Source organism: Panthera leo, chromosome B4 (genome assembly GCF_018350215.1).
Source record: "Panthera leo isolate Ple1 chromosome B4, P.leo_Ple1_pat1.1, whole genome shotgun sequence".
Taxonomy (NCBI): Eukaryota; Metazoa; Chordata; class Mammalia; order Carnivora; family Felidae; genus Panthera; species Panthera leo.
This window is the reverse complement of record NC_056685.1, coordinates 36,747,199-36,766,121: the sequence shown is the minus strand read 5'-3', so window position 1 is coordinate 36,766,121 and position 18,923 is coordinate 36,747,199. Positions and strand designations below refer to the sequence as shown.

Genomic DNA, 18,923 nt, shown 5'->3' with positions numbered 1-18,923 from the left:
TGAGACAGCATGATCGGGTGACTAGGAGAGCTGAGGACAAGCCCCGTCCAAGGCTTTCCCATGGGACCCTGCCTGGAGGCTCTGTAGGCAGCAGGGTATAGAGCCCCCTTTCACCGGTGAGCTCTCCCTCCACCTTCCGCCTCCCTGCTGCATTGCGGGTGGGTTCCATAGTTGTATTACCCCTAAGCGGAGGTCTGATAGGGTCCTGACTCATGTAGGAGCTGGCAGTGGGGATGCCTTTCTTCGCATTATTGCTTCTTTCTCTCTGTTGCCCACCATGGCAGTAAAGAACCAGGCGCGTTGGGTACAGCAATTCATTGGAGACATGGAAAAGCTGTTCCAGGTCACCGGTGACCCACACTTCAATATCATCATCACGGACTATAGCAGTGGGGACATGGACGTCGAGATGGCCCTAAAGAGGTCCAAGCTGCGGAGGTGAGGAGGTTCCCTGGCCAGCACACGGCCTTAGCCACCTGCTTTCTGAAGTCTCAGGACTGCTGGGTCCTAGGCAGAGCCCGAAGTCCCACCTGGCTTTCCTGAGTCCCAGTCTCTGGCTTTCTCCAGAGGACTCACCTGCCCATAATCCCATCCCAGGAGCACGCATCATCCCTCCTCCATGCCTGCTGGCTTCCTCCAGGGACCATCGCTGCTGAGCCCTAATACTCTGCCCTTCCCTCCTCTCTTCTCCCTGCAGCTACCAGTACATGAAGCTAAGTGGAAACTTTGAGCGTTCAGCTGGGCTTCAGGCTGGCATAGACCTGGTGAAGGTAATAACCTGGGAGGGGCTCTGGAGACGTGGTTACAGATTGGTTAAGAGGAGGAGACATTTGGGATACGTGCGGTAGTCAGCTCCTCACAGCGGGAGGGAATGAGGACACGGACATTCCACTCTGCTATGGGGCAGGGCCAGTGCCAGGGTGGGACTGAACAAATGACACTGGAGCATTTGTCCTGAGTCCTTGCAGTTCGTACATTGTGGAGGGAAGGCATCAGAACTCATTCTCTGACTCTGAGAACTGCACTCTGGTACCCAGTACTATGGAAATCTGCCCAACAGTTTGTATTATGGAAATTTGTCCATTATTCAAATGGGAAGGACCTAAGGATCGTTTTAGGGAGTGGCCTGACCTCTGAGCCCTGGTCCGTAGGGTCTACTGACCCTCCCCAATTTGTCCCCAGGACCCACACAGCATCATCTTCCTATGTGACCTCCACATCCACTTCCCAGCTGGAATCATCGATACCATCCGGAAGCACTGTGTAGAGGGCAAGATGGCCTTTGCCCCCATGGTGATGAGGCTGCACTGCGGGGCCACCCCCCAGTGGCCTGAGGGTGAGCTCTGCCCTGGGCTGGGGAGGGTAGGAAAGTCCTCTCTGGCCTTGGTTCTTCATCCCAGAGCTGGAAACAACCATGTCAACCATGCCATGACAGCATCCCCACCCCCTGCCTGCTGCTTCTGCCCATTGGATGGTCCACCAGAGAGGTGCCTGAGGGCTGTGCTCATGGCCACAGCAGCGGCAACGATGAACATTTCCTCCCCATCTTCCTTTCTCCCTTCACCAGACGTTTACTGTGTGCCAGACTCTATGCCCTGTGCAGATGGAAAAAAAATGGAAAGACAGGCTCCCTGCCTCTGGAGAGGGAAACAAATAAGGAAGGTGCACTGGGCTGTGCCTCTAGTGACTGCTGCTATCAGATCCTGTTGTAGAGCCCATGGTCCTTCCCTTTTAGGACCGCTGCTTCCATTGGCCCCTGAACGTTAGCGTCGGGGGGCTTCCCCCCAGAACAGGCAAGGGACTTGTTCAAACGAGACAGCTTTCAGCCTCAGGCACCCCATCCTCTGTCTTTCAGAGAAGGCTCTGGGAATGCAGCCTAGAGGCCTTCATTGCTTCCTCCTGGCCCCTGGCTCATCTCACTGGGGGATTCTTGTCTGTTCACAGGCTACTGGGAGGTGAATGGGTTTGGACTGCTCGGCATCTACAAGTCAGACCTGGACAGAATCGGGGGCATGAACACCAAGGAGTTCCGAGATCGCTGGGGTGGGGAAGACTGGGAGCTGCTGGACAGGTGACTGGGAAAGGAGGGCATCTGAGGGACGTGCTTGGATCCCATCCCATCAGGTGCTCTGGGGAGGGAATAGGGCTAGACGGATGGTGTCCCGGCCCCCTGGGCTGCAGACTCCTGATATGCAGGTAAAGAGCACTGTACTCAAAGGAAGCCCCACCACTTACTGGGGGTCACATTACCTGCCTGGCCGAGACTCAGTTCTGTATGTATTAGAAGGGGGATGATACCGCCTCTGCCTGTGTCACAGGGTTGGCATGGAAATTAAAGCACATGGTATGCTGTCAGGGTAAAGCACAGCAAGGTGCTGTGGGAGAATATGGCTGCATTCTCCCGAATTGGAGCTCTCTTCCCCTCTGCCGTTGCCTGGCTGGGAAGGCTGAGGCTGTGGGAATCGATAAGAGAGAACAGGTGAAGGGGCAGGAAAGACTTTGGGGCCGACAAAAGAGGCAGTGTGGATCATTAAAGGGCAGCAAGATATCCAGGAGGTCCTGGTCCCTGGAAGCCCTGGGAGAAGGGAGTTTCAGGGAGGAGGAAAGAGTGGAAAGAAGGAGAAAGAAGAACCCCAGACAAGCTGCAGCCTTGGCAAGCGGGCGAGAAGAGGGTGCTGAAGCAGGAGCAGGCAGGCGGGGACCCCAAGTTGCAGGGGATCGTGGAGCGTGCTGGTGGTGAGGGAGTGGAGGCTGTATCAGTATGAGATTCCTCTGTCAAGAAATTTGCTTTAAAAAGAAAGAAAGAAAGAAAGAAAGAAAGAAAGAAAGAAAGAAAGAAATTTGTTGCCAAGAGAGGCTACTAGCCCAGTAGCTTAGTAGAGCATGCGGCTCTCGATCTCAGGGTTGTGAGTTCAGTCCCCATGTTGGGGGTAGAGATTATTTAATCAGTAAAAGTTTAAAAAGGAAGGAAAGAAATTTGTTGCCAAGGGAAGGGGAGGAAAAGAGGATGATACCTTGAGGTTTGGGCTGAAGGGGCAGAGGAGGGAAAGGGGAGACAGCAAAGAAAGAAGGGACCAGTGTCTAGAGGATGTCACAAAGTCAGGAGCCCTGGAAGGGTGGGGACACTTCTAAGAGACAGCCAGCCATCACTGGAGGCCTGTATTTGGCAGGTGATTTACATCAGTCCCTTGTTTGTTTGACCCCAAGCTTCTGTGAGGGGGTGTGGTTATCTCCATTTTCCAAACAAGAAAACAGCTTGAGGAGAAGTTAGTACCTGTCCCAAATCCCACAGCTAGGGAGTGTCTGAGGCTTAAAACTGGGTCTGTGTATGTTTTTTTTCCCTCGAGGGAGAGAAGAAAAGGGACATATGCTGTATATACAGAAGTTGCAAAGGAGGTAGTTTGAGGGAGCTCATATTAGATAACCCAGCTCTCACAAAACTAGGCCAAAGCAGATCCCAAAGTGGATGGAAGCCTAGTCTAGCGGTTACCTCCACCCTTGATCTCCCTGCCGGGCTGGGCAGATGCAGACTTCAGTACAGCCTTGCAGGAAGGCCAGTCTCTCTGTGAGAGGGACCCCATGGGCTAAGCATGTAGAAAAGCAATGGGGGAATCTGCTCCCTCTGCCTCCATCACATACATAATGTGTCCCCTGTAGGCTGAGCTCCTGGTGGTGGGCACGGGGTATGTGCCAGGAGCTGTACTGAGCCCTTCTTCCCATCAGCTCTAGCCTTTACCACCAGCCTCCAATATGTGTGCGTGTGTGTGTGTGTGTGTGTGTGTGTGTATGTGTGTATATATGTATTGTATTTATCAGAAAAAAACTTGCACAATATGAAATTGTGTTGTTCAAGAGTTGAGTGTATATTCTCCTCTTTTTCTCTAATGTTTATTAATTTATTTTTGAGAGAGAGAAAGAGCGCAAGCAGGGGAGGGGTAGAGAGAGAGAGAGAGAGGGAGACAGAATCCAAAGCAGGCTCCAGGCTCTGAGTTGTCAGCTCAGAGCCCGACGTGGGGCTCGAACTCACAAACCATGAGATCATGACCTGAGCCAAGGTCGGACACTAACGGATTGAGCCACCCAGGTGCCTCATCATCCTCCTCTTTCTAGAGATTGGCAAACTGGGACTCTGGAAGGTGACGGGTTCACGGGCTTTCCATAGTAAGGAGCTGGAATTCAAACCCAGGCTGCCTGGCTCCAAAGCCTGTGCTGTGTGCATGCCCTGTGGGGAGTAAACAGAGGGAGACAGAGACAGGGTCTGACATAGATGTATAGATGCGGGAAGGCGGGATCTTCAGGGGCCTGGGCCTCTCCCCAGCTGCCTCTTGCGCTTCTGTTGCTCATCCTGCCCCTCCCCTACTCAGGATCCTCCAAGCAGGCCTGGAAGTGGAACGTCTCTCCCTCAGGAATTTCTTCCATTACTTCCATTCCAAGCGAGGCATGTGGAACCGCCGCCAGATGAAGATGCCATGATCCCGAAGGGTGGCCCACTGGACTGACTGCTTCCTGCTCCTTGACTTGTGCTCGCTCCCCAATGCCCCTACTCACTGTTGAGAAGGAGAGGGAAAGGGAGCGGAAGCCATGGCCGGGCCCCAAGAGGCCTCAGAGCTAACACCCTCACTCCCCCGAGAGCTGTCGCCTCACACAGACAGCTGCTGAGGCCTGTCTCTCTACCCTCGGGGCCTCTGAAGGGAGGACCTTGAGAGAGGGACCAGGAGGGGCTGTGCACTCAGTTGACAGAGATGGACCGGCTCCCGGGGAAGGCAGCACAGTTAAGGAAGGAAAGACCTGTTGGAGCAATGCCAACCTATCTGTGAGGTGCATTCCAGCATCCACCCATGCTCCTCCCAGGGAGTAGTGACCGTGCCCTGGAAACTCTTCTCTTGGACATACTTCATTGGGGTTTTTATTTTTCTAACAGAAAACCAAAACTAACTGTCCAGACCCAGCACTGACTGTGAGAGAGGGATGGAGTCGTGCATTTAGGGTACATTCCCCACTTGCATACCTCAGACCCACTCCTGTGTAGCGATGTGTCCCTTGGTCCTTGACCTGGCAGCTGATTTATAACCAGAGGAGTTCTCAGCTCTACCCCAGGCTCGTGCCTTCCAGAGACACGCACATCTCTCCCAGGTAGCCACTGAACACCTGGCCACCGATTAGGGCATTAACCTTACCCCCCCAGGCGGTGCTAACTTCAGACTGACAAGAACACAGAAGTGGCATCATCCTCGCGGTGCCCCAGCGGGGTTGGGAGACTGAGAACCAGTGGACAGCGGGTTTTTATTCCTCAGCATCTGGCATACAGGCCGTGCAGGACGGGCAAGGTGGGTGGAGAAGGCAGGAAGAGAAGCCCCTTTCCCGACCCGCCTGTAAGCATAAGCCTTGGGGAGACCATGAAGCAGAGAGGAAAGAGGATGGGAATGTAAGCCGTGGACTCAGATGCGAAGAGGAGGTGGGCATCCAGCAGGACGGGAGGAAAAGGAAGTGGAAATCCTGAGTCCCCACAGCTCTGCTCCCCCACAGCCTTGCCCTCCTGCAGGGGGATCCCCAGCCCCAGCCTTGCTTGGAAGAAGAGGAAGGGGTGTGGGCAAGACAGAGGAACAAGGATCAGGGTAGTAAGGGGCAAGGGGTTGGGGGAGGTAAGGGCATCGCCCTGTGATCTCTTCCCGAGTTGGAGGGGAGTGGGGCCCAGAGGAACCGAAAAGTGAAGCGACCCTTTCTGGCACCTGATGATCACACACTTCTCTTGCACTAAAAATCCCCTGGGGCCTTTGGGGCTGGGTTTTTTTTTTTTTTTTTTTTTTTTTTTTTTTTGCCGCCGCCGCTGCTGCCTCTGCCGCTGCTGCTGAATTGACGAACGGTGTGTGGGTGTGTCGGACACTTGCTGTGGAACTTCAGCGTCTGCTTAGGGAGGGGAACGCAGAGCTCGCCGCTGCTGGGAGGAAGCACTCCTAGCTGGTGCAACAGGGCCCAGGATGCCAGTCAGCGGAGCCCCACAGAGCTGTGCTGTGATAGAATCCAAGTCACAGCATTTGGAGTTGCAGGGTCTACCCGGTGGGCCTTGCATTCACCAAGGGCACATGCTTGGCATCTAGGAGATTGGGGCCCGTTGAGAACCTTCTGGAGGTTGAAGAGAATTCCCTGCCCCTCTCTAAGAAATCAGGAAGGACAAAGAGTTTCCAATTAATAGGCTGTGGCTGTTGGATGCCATAGCTGCCCCCTGGGCTATGGCTTTTCTCAGAGTCTGCTCAGGCTTACTGCCTTTGGGAAAGGACTTCAGGGAGTCAGTGAGAGCTATGGTTGGCTGGCTGGGGTGCCAGCTTTCTCTCTGGGGCCAGGGTCACCCTTGGGCATGGCACTGGAAGGCCTGAGCCAACCCAAAGAGCTCTCCAACTTCCATTCTTTTGATGACGGGAGCGAGCCTAGCCTCCTAGGCCCTGCTCGCACACCTCTCTGACCCTGGCCAGTGCCTTGTGTTTGACTTTGTTACCTCCACACCATCTGCCTTAAGGGGGAGGGCCTGGTAGGCCCCTGTTCTGTAGGGAAATGTGTCGGGTGGGGGGAGGGAGTGGGATGGGGGGAAGGAAATTGTTAAATACAGCATCTTCTTAGAAAACAAAGTGGCTCGTGTGTTTTTCCCCTTGCCCATCAAGATGGGAGAGGGGTGGGCTAAGAGGCCCGGGGTTCACGTCTCTGTCCCTTAGTAGTCAGGCCTCTGATGGATGTGCCAAGGACCCTCCACACCACCCTCCATCCTTTACCATTAGTTGGGTGCCTGCTGTGTGGGGAACTGCATGGTTTACTCTGGAAGGGGCCAGCACTCTTCCTGCCTGCAGAGTTCACGGTCTGATAGCAGACTGGGCATTTTCTGCTCAGCAGATTTGTGGAGATTGTGGTTTCAGTGGGGAAACGCTGATGGACACCCTGGGTGAAGAAGGCTAGACATAGGGCCAGAATGGTTTGGTCAGCAGCAGAGAGAAGCCAAGATGTGACTTATTTTAAAGTAGCAGACAATCTAAAAATCATTTCTGTTTGAGCTACGGATGCCCTGTTGACATTTTATGGGTGCAAATTTACCTTTCTAGTTCTGTTTTGCATAGGCAAAGATCAAAATGAGTTTGTATGCCTTAAGTACATGCCTAAGAGAAAGTGCTAATTTGAAAGCTATGATAGGTTTATAACAAGTTCTCAAAAAGGATTGCGCATACATGGATCAATCCAGAATTGACTAATCTGCCACTGATGTAGCAGATGGTAATTAGCCCAAGGCAGGCGGGGCCAGGAAATTTGACTCAGCAGAACCCAGAGAAGAGGGAGTGATTTAAAAGATTTTTCTCCCTCCGAACTTAGGTTTGCTCCTTCAAGCTCTTTCCAGATGCTGGAGAGGGCATCCAGAGACCAGCCCAATGCATAAAGACTGACTCATAGTGGATTTGCAGAAAAATTTATAGATATAAATCATTCCATTTTACAGAAAGGGAAAACTGAGGCCTGGAGCAGAGGAAATGGATGGGGCAGAGGGGAAGGAATGAGGTGGAGTAAGAACCAGAGTCCTGAAGCTAGGCGGGCTTGACCTTAGATAGACATGTCTTAGATTCTGGAGATGCTACTAGAAAGACTGGCAGTACCCCAGTCTGAGTTCAGGACTCCAGACCAAGATGGGATTCACTTAGACCAGTAAAATAGTACATCTTATTTCAGATGCTGTGGGTAGGGATCCAGGGCATCTACACAGCCCTTTTTGAAGCTCTCCCAGAGGCTGTGGAAAGTGCCCATCAGCCTAACAGATCAGGGAGGAAAGGCAGAAGCAGTTCCAGACCCAGGACCTGTAGGGGAAGCAGAGAAGAGGCAGTGAGGAGGGCAGGCCAGACCAATGGCCCTCAGACTTTAATGCACACACAATTCCCCTGGCAGCCTTTTGAAAATGCAGATGCCCATTCAGTAGATCTGGAGTGGGGCCGGACAGTCTACATTTCCTGCAAGCTTCGGTGTTTTTGCTGCTGGTCCAGGGACTACAGTTTGAGTAGCAAGGACTGCTGGGCAGCGCCAAGGAGGAATCCCTACTGCATCTTCCCTCTTGCCAGAGGGGCAGAGCCAAGCACTAACCACACTGGCTATAGAAAAACCCATCCCAGGCTATAGAAAAGCTCAAGCTTAATTGCTGAGGAAGAGTCACCTGTTAACAGCACGTGGGGACTTTCTGGGCCCAGATCCAAGCTCTTCTCTAAGATCCCCTCCTTGCCTCAGATCTCTTTCCCCTTTTGCTTGCAAAGATGTCACTTTACCCCAAACGCCCAGAGCTGAGAAAAGGGTCATTTGGCGACCTTCCATCCTCCCTCACCTGGGTCCCAGGCTGTGTTCAGAGGGGATTCCTTGAGGTCCTGGCGGCCAGGAAGCCTGTCTTCTGTGCCCCGAAGGCTGTAATGAAGACGTTGATGATGACAGTGATGAAGACCAGAGTGGTGGCGGCGTTGTTGAGCTGGTTGAGCTGCCATTGCTTTTCTACTTCATTGAGGTTCAGCCGCGCTGTGGACAAGGGTGGGGGGAGTGGGAAGGGAGGGTCAGGGTGGGGCCACAGCCCCAAACTTCCCTCACCGAATCCAAGAGGTCAGAGAAAGTCTGGCACCTCAGAGACTTGCATGGCAGAAAGCAAGGGAGGTGGTAGTCATTGCATTAAGCTGCCTTCTCCCTCACTGCCCAGTGCATGGGGCATCCACACGGTACTTAATGGAATAGGGATTTGGGAAATTATCCTGGGTCAAAAGAGTGGGGATGGGTGCTCACACAAAAGGCAGTAGGGACCTCTGCTACAAGTAAGTGAAGGTATTGTGGAGTGACCCCTATGTGTGATACCAGGAGGTAGGATAGGGAGCCTGCTCTCACTGTGGAGGAGTTGTTACTTGGGCGGTTGTCAAGCGGAGGACTACCACCATGTAAGGCTGAGAAACTGGCGTGTGCAAATGCGGGGTGGCACCGGGAAGCCGGTGGGGCTTTTCTTTCCACTAGGGGGCGCCAAGGCCGAGTTCAGGCCTGGGCTCCTCACCGATGACCACAAGCAGGATGCCAATGACCACGAGCAGGAGCAGAGAGATGCTGATGAGGGTGACGAGGGTGGTGTAGTAGTGGGCGGACGGCCCCTGCTCCAGCACCGCTTTCAGCCGCGTGGCGTTGGACACGAAGAGGGCCACGTCCAGCATGCTCTCGGCCACGCTCTTCTTGGTGGCGTAGTGGTTCAGGTTGATGGGCTGGCTGCCCCTGGGGTTGGGGTTCCCAAGCTGTAAGGGAGAAAGCACAGGCTTACCTTGAAGGCTCCCGAAAGGAAAGCAGTTGAGAGACTGGAAAGAGGTTTTAAAGCTCTTCTGTAACCTGGTGGTAAACCGAGAGCAAGCAGCACCCTTCTCAGTTTTATGGCCTGAAAGAATAAAGAGTTGGACTAGAAAGCCCTTACGGACCTTTGAACTTGGAAATGATGGAATGTTGTCATTTATGTTTCCCCAGGGTCACGTTCCCTCACACGGCAGGGGGAGGGGAGGGCCTCAGCCCCTTGTGAGATGCACCAACCTCATTTCATTCTCTGTGTTGCCTGGGCCCAGCCTGGCCTTGGGCCGCTCTCTTTTCCTCTGAAAGGAAAGCATCTCAGAACACAATAGGAGGAGCTCTGAGACTTGGGGGGAATAGGAAGGGCACCTCATCTCCCAGAATGATGTGGCCCTGAGGCGGGGTGCACAGCTTAGCAAATGGGTCAGGAGCTGTATTTGGATCCCACTCAACAGAGTGGCCAAGAGCCCTGAGGCCACAGCCATGCACATCAGAATGCATGTCTGTATGCACACAGTGATGCATGCTAGTGTTTTGGGTTTTTTGGCTAGGATTTATTGACATAATTTACATTTGATTTGATTTTGAAATATAAAACAAAGCTCTTATTCTCAGGAAGTCACTAACTCCGAAAGATGGAGTGACAACATAGGGCTTAGGGAGCAGGCCTCTGGTTTGGGCCCAGAAATTCAGACTGGATGCTGCAGGCAGAGTCCGCAATCACTCAGGACAACTTGGGTGTGTTTTAGGGAGATAAATTTAGGAGCGGTGTTTGGAATGCATGGGCCCAGGCGGGTCCAGAAGCAGGGAGATCCACTGAAAGACTATGGTATGATTTAGGATCAGGGTGACAAGGAACTGTAGGAGAGTAAGTGAGAAAGGAGAGGAAGGCAGAACTTTGAAAGATGTGACAGCCTGGAAGGAGGGTGGACCTAACCCTGCAGATGACCACAGAGGTTTTCTATTGAGTGGGTGGGTGGGCGGATGGAAGGATGGATGGGGCAGGTCTCAGAGGGCTCTGGATGCTCCTTCTGGATGTTGGGCTTATCCAGAGCCAGCTGGCCTGGTTGGTTGGGGCTAGGGATGCCAAGGCCAGTGCCCCACAAAGGCCTCAAAGCTACAGCCCATGGTTCTAGCCCATTTGATAAAGGTTTGTCCTGGGTACAATGGACACTTATTAAATGACAGAGTCTATGGAGCAGCCCCCAGGCCTCTCCACGGTTGGAAGGGCTCTGACTAGGGAACAACTGTGAGCAGGGCTTCCCTGCCCATGGAGTTTCCTGTTGGTCATCCCCACTCCTCCTGTCCTTGTCCCTCCCTCCAGTTTCCCCCATAGCTTGACACTTTCTACTCCCTCCAAACCCAGCTCTCAGTTCAAGATCTGATAAACCCTGAAATTACTGTGAAAGCATCTAAGGAGACCCCTCTCTTAAAATTTGTATATTAACAGTGGACAAAACCTTAAACCCAAAGCTCTAGTGTTGTGTTCAGAGCATTGCCCAAATACTGGGGCTGGGGGACAGAAGGGGCTGTTTGCTTGGGGACACAAAGATCTTCCCAAGCTTTAACAAAAAATATTGCTATCTATAAGTTTTAATAGAGCCAGCTGGCTTCTGTTGTTCAATGGCTCTAAGAAAGTCATTGTTGGGGCACCTGGGTGGCTCAGCTGGTTAAGTGTCCGACTTTGTCTCGGTCATAATCTCAAAGTTCGTGGGTTTGAGCCCCTACACTGGGCTCCGTAATGACAGCTCAGAGCCTGGAGCCTGCTTCAGATTCTGTGTCTCCTTCTCTCTCTGCCCTTCCCCTGCTCACGCTCTGTCTCTGTCTCTCTTTTTCTTTCTCAAAAATAAACATTAAAAAATATATATTTACAAAAAAAGGAAGAAAAAAGCCATTGTTTCACAGAGGGTACAGTCCTATCTTTCCCTCTTTGATTTAGGGCCTGCTTCTATTTTGGTTTGTGCTGATTCAGGGCTACTTTCTAGCTAAGGATGTTTTTTCAGTGTTTGGTTTGGTGGCTGTGGGAATGTCTGCAGAGTGCCCCCTCTGAGCCCCAGAAGGCTCCAGATCTCCAGAATGTCCACATGGTGGCACACAAGGTCCAAAGAAATGACTGGGGCAGCCCGGCTGCACGGGCGCCAGGATGGTGTTTCTCCCCCGAGGGATCCATGGGCAGGACAGGATAGGACTGGCCTGAAACCTGGACCCCTCAGAGGCCCAGCACAGGGAGCCGGGTTCACAAGCCAACCTAAAACCCACCAAACACGTGTCAAGTGAGAGCCAAGAAAGAAACAATGCTGGCAGGGCCCAGGGTGGGGTGGGGAGAAAATAGAGGGAGGGGCCCTGGGAGAGGGGCCTCCAGCCCAGCCTGCAGCCTGGGGGATGGTGTTAGAAGGGAGATGGTTTGAGACTCTGCAAGAAGTTGCTTTGAAAGGGGTCCCCTCACGGAAGCATCTTTAAAAAGCAGGGCAAAGGTTTTCTTAATCCTTCTTGGACAGTTTAGGTGCAGAGGCAGAGGGATGGATGAAACGACCTGAGAGCCCTCCCTTACAGCTTGAAGATTCAATCGGATGGACCCCTAAATCCCGCAGGATGCCACCCTTTTTACCCACAGCCCGGAGACTAGGAGCAACCCAAGGAAGGGCCAGGATTAAAGAGGAGGGTGGGGGTGGGGTGGAGCGGCCCACGCTCAGGCCCTAGGAGCTGGCCCTTTAAGGCCAGGCCCAGGCTGGCTGGGAACAAAGGCCCGGGAATGTGGGCTGGGCTGGCGTGCAGAGCCACCCAGCATGAGTCATTTATATTTCTTGGGACTTGGGAATCACTGGATCTGGTCGGCTCCCTCCGCCGGCCTTGGCACTAGCCCCCTCCCAGGGCTGCCCCTGCCCCCCTGCTGCAGCCTGCAAGGCCAGTCTGCCAGAGCCTCCCCTCTCCTCAAACCCACATGCTCTCACTCCAGCTCCTGGCCCCTTTCATCTGGCTCCTCAGAGCAGGGGCTGCAGGGTTAGGACTCTCAGCCTTTGGGCCCACCTCTGTCTCTGGGCTTGGCACTTTAGGCCTCAGTTTCCAAATCTATGAAAGAGAAGGAAAATCCCATCTCTGGAGGGGTGGAGGCTATGGAGAGACAGAATGAGACTTTGTTTCTCCCCAGAGAAAGAGAACTACTCCAAGCTCTTCCCCTGTTTCCCCTCAGTCAGATCTTTCGGTGACGCTCTCTCCCAGTGGCATCTGTCTTATTCCATCCTACCCCCCTCAACCCCTCCACTTTTACTTGAAGAAAGCAGGAAGCCGAACCAGAGATTCCAGAATCCCTATTTAAAATGCATATACCCTGAGCGCCTGGGTGGCTCAGTTTGTTAAAATGCATATACCCATGGGAAAGGTAACCCGTCAAAATCATGCCAGCCAATGGCCCCTGAAACCCAGAAGGGGAATTTGACTGTTATGAAGTTGGAGCAGGGGGGCATCAGGGCAGATGGGAATACATCCAGAGTCCCATTATGGGGTGTCATGGGGGTTCTGGACAACAAGAGGGGCATGATTGTGTTGGCTGGGGTGGGGTGATGCAGTGGGTTGGAGATCCGTTCCTTGTTTCCCCAGCTTGCCCCACTCCTGGGCCTGCCCCAGTACAATAATTTCCTCTCTCTTCCTTGTCCTTTCCCCTTGTTCCAACTCAGACTTCCCTGTCACCCTGTTTGTCTTGCCAGGTCCCAGCTCCCCAGGCTCTGTGGATTCCATCCCTGGAAGTCATGGATTGCTCCATTGTTCTGCCAGGCAATTATGTATCCCTTCATCCTTGTTGGCGTATATTTTTGTTTCTTTACAAAACTTGAGTTGGATAGGAAAGGAATGCCTCTTTTAACAGAAAAGTAAACACATTTTTACGTTGCTAATTGATACTATGGTCAGTGGGGACCACAAGGCTCCAAGAGATCATTCTGTCCTTTCATGGAAACCAGATTTCAAAGGGGTAAGTAACTGTCCTACCACAAAGCCATGGAATCTGCCACTCCGAATGTTTAGGACCTGGAGCCTGAGGCAGGGAGTACCCTGTGGAGAGGGAGCAGGCTGAGGGGTAGGGGTTTGTGGCAGCCAGGACAGGATCACAGAAGGCACCCTGGACCTGGGTTCAAATCCTGGGTCTGCTACAAGCTCTAGAGGTATGAGCAAGCCTGTAGCCACCACTGGGCTGCTTTTCTTATCTGTGAGATGAGGAGGGTTAGAAAAAATGATTTCTTGGGTCCCTCTGAACACAGAGTGATACAGGTGTGGGGAAGCCCCTGTGTCTAAATAGAGAGTCTCAGGAGTTGAGGACATTCGTCTGAGAGAAGCAGAGGTCAGGCAGCTGTGGAGCAAGGCCCAGAAGCAGATCCAGTGAGCCACTTTGCCCAAGACAGTTCAAGGGCATTGGTGACCCTGCAGTGAGTCATTACTGTCAGCCCTGAGAAAAGCCATATGGCAGTCTCCCCGTGTATAAACTCAGGCTCAAGGTTACAGACAAAATAGGCCCGTGCCTTGTTGGCCTTTCTGTTGGTCTCAAAATGACTGACTATCCAGAAAATCCAGGCCTCTCCCAAAAAGAAAATGGGGATGAGCCAGGCTGTTGGGAGACTCCTTTGGGAAAAAGGGTGGATCCCAGCTCAGGAAGAATGATTTGCTCAAACATATGGATTTGGGTGACCTACTATGCCAATTTGCTCTTAATTAGGTGCCTGAGATCCCCAATCCCGTCAGAATTAAGTTTGAACGGATGCCTGGGTCTGACTTACTGTGCACAAACTCAGTACCCTGGGAATCATAGGTCCCACTTACAGAGTTCATACTTTGTGCCTGGCCCAGGGTTAAACATGGGACCTGAGTCATCTCAGTGAGTCTTCACAAGAACCCTGTGAAATTGGTAAGGGCATGATCATTGTAGTTGGAAAAGTGGAGGCTCAGAGAACCTAAGTAACTTGTACAAGCTCACACAGCACAGGTTTTTATCCCAATTTTCTTTCTCTGTTTTATTAAAAAAATTTTTTTAACGTTTATTTATTATTGAAAGACAGAACATGAGCATGAGCATGGGAGGGGCAGAGCGAGGAGGAGACACAGAATCTGAAGCAGGATCCAGGCTCTGAGCTGTTAGCACAGAGCCCGATGCGGGGCTCAAACCCACAAACCGTGAGATCATGACCTGAGCCGAAGTCAGACACTTAACCTACTGAGCCACCCAGGCGCCCCATCCCAATTTTCTATATGCCTGAGCCTACAAGGTTAATCCCTACTCTACCACCTCCCAGAAATTGAAGGCATACTCCCTGCCTCCAAGGAGTTTAGGATGGAAAGATAAACGTATGTGGACTAAGATTAAAGAAGACAATTAGTCCCCAAGGATACATATGCACAACTGCTAAGAGGAGGTAAAACACCTGTAGCAGTGAAACTTGCCTCAAGCTTTCCTGAATCTACAGTGTCCCTGAGCCCCTGCACCAGGTGGCAGAAAGGGCACTAGTCCTAAAGTCAAAAGGCTTGGGTTCCAACTGGCAAGAGGTGACCCAGGAGGCTGTGAAGATAAGGTTGACAGAGACTTTTATCCATACCTTTTGAATTTTGAACCATTTGAATGTTTGAACTATCTAAATAATAATAATACTAAATTTAAAACAAAAGCAAACACTCACTATAACAAGGCCAATGGCTAAAACAAAGTAGAATATATAACTTCATCATACCCAGGCCTTAGCTTCTCCATCTGTGGAATGGGAGGAGTACCTGCCCTGGTTAGCACAAAGCTGCTGTTAAACAGATCGATGAGATAAAGCAGGTGAATGGGCTTTGAAAACTATAAAGTATTCAAACAGGTATGAGAGAAGCATCTCTCCCACTCAGGATTAGACTTGGCACCTGTGGGCCTAGGGCATGTTTTAAATAATATGCTGTGACTCAGGGCCTGTCCCAGCCCAGATTTCAAAGGCACCATTAGTCTTTCCAGCAAACCCTGTGGTCATCGAAATACTTCTCTGTCCATTTCGACAACACCTGTTCTCACCCCTGCGAGTCTCACCTTCCAGCTGCACCAGGCCCATCTGCCAGGAAGAGACATTCTTGGGGCACCTGGGTGGCTCTGTCAGCTCAGAGCCTGGGGCCTGCTTAGGATTCTGTGTCTCCCTCTCTCTCTGCCCCTCCTCCACTTGTGCGCACGCTCTCTTGCTCTCTCTCTCAAAAATAAATAAACATTAAAAAAAAAAAAAAAAAGAAAGGAAGGGAAATTCTCAGACAAGCCCCCCTACACCGGGCCTGGGGTCTCTGCCAGGCCTCGGTGCTACAGGTGCTCAGCTGGCCTGCATGTACCCCTCTCTCTAGCCTGGTGCACTGCTCCTCCTTTCACCCCTGGGAGGGGGCAGAGAGCTAACCCTTACTTATTACCGCTCGGCCTGTGCCAGGCACAGTGATGCTCAGCAGCCCTGGGCCACACCAGATTACTCACTGTTCCCTGAACACACCCCACCCTTCTCGGCCTGCTTCTGCTCAGCTCCAGGACTTAAGGCCTTTCTTTCCCATGCTCTCCCCACCCTCCCAAGCCTTTCATCCCTTCTAGAACCTGTCCCTAGGCACGCTCTGCCCAGGCTCTGTGCAAAGGCTGCTGTGCTCCATACTGGCCTCAGGCTTTGCTTAGACCTCTCTAGACGGCTCCTCTGGCTGCCCGTTTTAAGGCAAGGATTGCATCTTCAGTATACCTGGGTCCCCTCGGTACCTGGGTCCCCTGGGTGCCTAGCTTGGTGACTTGCCCATGTTACATGCGCAATAAGTGATGATAACATTGAATTTTTTATTTGAGTTTTTTTCCAAAAAGGCAAAACAAAGCATCTTTGAGGGTGGGATTCATACACAATGACTTCTGGGTGAGGGGAGTAGTGTTTGGACAGTGAATCTGCCTTTAAAATAAAAGTCCCTGGGGACACCTGGGTGGCTCAGTCGGTTAAGGGTCCGACCCTTGATCTTGGCTCAGGTCATAATCTTGTGGTTTGTGAGATTGAGCCCTGTGTTGGGCTGATAGCACAGAGCCTGCTTGGGATTCTCTCTCCCTATCTCTCTGCGCACTGCCCCCCCTCGCCTGGCTCAAAATAAATAAACTTTAAAAAAAAAAAAAAAAAAAAGCCCCTTATCCAAGGATAGCCCTTTCCCCACTGGTATCCCGCCTCAGGGAGTGAATGACTCAGATTGGAAACTGCCACTGATATTCAGGCCAAAACCTGCAAAGGCCCAGACCCCTGAGGCCCGGTCTGGGGCTAGTGCTCTGACTGCCTGCTTCCCGGTGCCAAGAGCAGTGGATCTCTTAAAAATCAACAGTCTCTAAACCACCTTGGGTGGGGTGTATTTTGTGTGCTATTCCGGTAATAGTAATACCCAACTGACCCAGAAATCTTCTCCAAGCCTTGGGCGCAGTCTTGCTGAGAAGCTCCAGCCCTTGGCCCAGGCTGCAGACCCGGGCTTTAGAGCTGGAACACTGGACACGTGGGGAGAAACCTCCCCCTGGGAAGGTCTGCAATGTCACTGTTCTCCACCAGGGGGCCGCTCCGGGAAACAGCAAGGCAAGCCCGCCTTAGCTCCACCTGCCAGGGGTCAGGAACCCAAGTGCTTTTGATCCCATTGTGAGGCAGGAGGTGACAGGGTTGCTTTCTAACAAAAGGGGGCTATATAAAAAAGGAAGAGAGTGTGCAGGGAGGGACAGGAAGATATAGGGGTTGCAATAGGAACCCCATGGGGCCTGTTTGCTTTTTCTTAGGAAGCATTTTCCACCTCCCCTGCAAGAGGTCACCTTGTCAATGGCTTTCAGGAAACACTGTCATCTCAGGTCCAAAGTTAATCATGGATTGGCTACATAGAAATTTCCAAAGAATTTTTCTGCTGTCTCCCAATACCCTAAGCAAGAGTACTTTCTAAATGGGCACTTTGCTCTGAGGCTCCCAGACCCATCTGGCATTTGCTCCAGGCCCCACTTTGACCTTGGGGTTCTCAGCAGCATTCCCCAGGCTCATCCCACCCATCTCCACTCATTGTGATCCTCCTCATCTTGCAAAGGCCAACAGATTTGGCTAAAATTGGAACAATAACACTTAATGGTAATACTGTATGCCAGACACAACCCCCACGAAGTGGCTACCGACATTCATTTTACAAGTGAAGTCATTGAGGCTCAAAGAGACCATCTGCCCAAAGCCACCTGATACCACGGGATGGTCTCAATGTCAGAATCCTAAACTATATTCTTCCTTCTATACTGGTGGTTCTTAAAAGGTGGTCCCTGAGGAAGCTGTAGCAGCAATAAAACTTGTTAGAAATGCAAGTTGTCAGAGTCCACCCCACACCTACTGAATCAGAAACTCAGGGTAGAAACTAGCGATCTTTGTTTTCAAGTGATTCTCATGCGAGCTCAAGTGTGCGGCCCATTGGTCTACACCATGCTGCCGAATGGCAACGGCTAGTGTTTACTGTCTTCTAGGCTCAGGGCCCGACATTTTCATGTTGATTTTGTCGCTGAATTCTTTTAACAACACTTGTTTTATAGATGAGAACATTGGGATTCAGGACAATTCAGTAATTTTGCCCAGGACCACCCAGCTGTTAAATATCAGAGCTGGGATTTGAACCCAGGCAGGCTCTGGAGCCTGTGCCCTTGACCACTACACCACACAGTCCCTAGAAGCATAGGGCATTGCAACCCTCTCAAAAGTGGACACTAGTCTAAAGTATGTATAAGTAGCACATTTAAATCTTTCCTCTGAATATGAATAAATCAAAATCTGTATTTCACACCAGCAGCCAGCATACTCCACCAGTTCCTTCCCGCCCAGTGTCCAGTGCTGCCTCGCGCTACCGATCACGTGCCTGTTTACAGGGCTCTGATACATTTACCCTTAGATTCTCTTTATGGCTTGACTCAGGAACCTTTACTGAGCCTTTCTTGGTCTTGTAGAACCTTCGATTTTGTGGTGGAAACTAAATCCAGATAGGAGGCCTGCACACAGGTAGGTGAAAATGACTTTCAGAACAATTAATCATAAGGTAAAATATCAACATTCCACATGACGGTGCATATGAGTTTTGTATGTCCCCACTAGATCGCACGCTTCCAAAAGGCGGGGATGGTTTCCTTGGGATTTCAGGCAATTAGACTAAGAAGCAGTGAGAGCTGTGCCCACAGTGTCTGGCGACAGTCCAGGTGAAAAGACCTCATGAAGCAGATCATATCTGACAGTGAGGTGGGAAAAGGGAAGCTGGTGCATTTCCCACCCCACCCAGGCCTATGGAGGGAGCCTGCCAAGATTCCTACTTGATTCAGTTCAACAAACATGTTTTCAGCCCCTACCCTGTGCTAGGCATCTAGGATACAACAGAGATCCCTGCCTTCCCCATAGCCCTGTTCTCCTAATCCCCTGAAATGACAAGGCTTAGCAGAGAATACAGTGTATCAAGGGGGAAGCCAGGAGATAAAAAGACTTTTTCAATCCCACCCCAGCAGATAAACGTCATGGGAACAAGGACTTTATCTGTCTTGTTCACTGCTGTGTCCCAGAGCCTGGCACCTAGCCCGGCACGCTGAATGAACTAATGATGCATTT

The 18,923-nt window shown here is 51.6% G+C and overlaps 2 protein-coding genes across 3 annotated transcripts in view; one reads left to right on the top strand and one right to left on the bottom strand.

Moving 5' to 3' along the window:
* Nucleotides 1–5,771, top strand: part of B4GALNT3 (beta-1,4-N-acetyl-galactosaminyltransferase 3) — a 100,095-nt gene extending 94,324 nt beyond the window's left edge. The window contains exons 18-22 of the mRNA XM_042948266.1: nucleotides 285–438; nucleotides 698–770; nucleotides 1,183–1,336; nucleotides 1,945–2,071; nucleotides 4,365–5,771. Of these exons, the coding sequence (XP_042804200.1) occupies nucleotides 285–438; nucleotides 698–770; nucleotides 1,183–1,336; nucleotides 1,945–2,071; nucleotides 4,365–4,473 (617 nt within the window). The 3' untranslated portion in view covers nucleotides 4,474–5,771. The remainder of the gene's footprint in view (nucleotides 1–284; nucleotides 439–697; nucleotides 771–1,182; nucleotides 1,337–1,944; nucleotides 2,072–4,364) is intronic.
* A 1,729-nt stretch (nucleotides 5,772–7,500) lies between these two features.
* Nucleotides 7,501–16,838, bottom strand: NINJ2 (ninjurin 2). Of its 2 annotated transcripts, none has more exons than XM_042945471.1 (4): nucleotides 16,717–16,838; nucleotides 9,047–9,278; nucleotides 8,345–8,529; nucleotides 7,501–7,829 (listed from the first exon to the last, which is right to left on the bottom strand). In XM_042945471.1, the coding sequence occupies exons 2-3, from the start codon at nucleotides 9,198–9,200 to the stop codon at nucleotides 8,363–8,365; spliced, it is 321 nt and encodes a 106-aa protein (XP_042801405.1). In that variant the 5' UTR covers nucleotides 9,201–9,278; nucleotides 16,717–16,838; the 3' UTR covers nucleotides 7,501–7,829; nucleotides 8,345–8,362. The 2 variants fall into 2 exon arrangements, with proteins under 2 accessions (XP_042801405.1, XP_042801404.1); XM_042945470.1 differs by lacking the exon at nucleotides 16,717–16,838 and adding an exon at nucleotides 9,370–9,416.
* Between the last annotated feature and the right edge of the window lie 2,085 nt (nucleotides 16,839–18,923).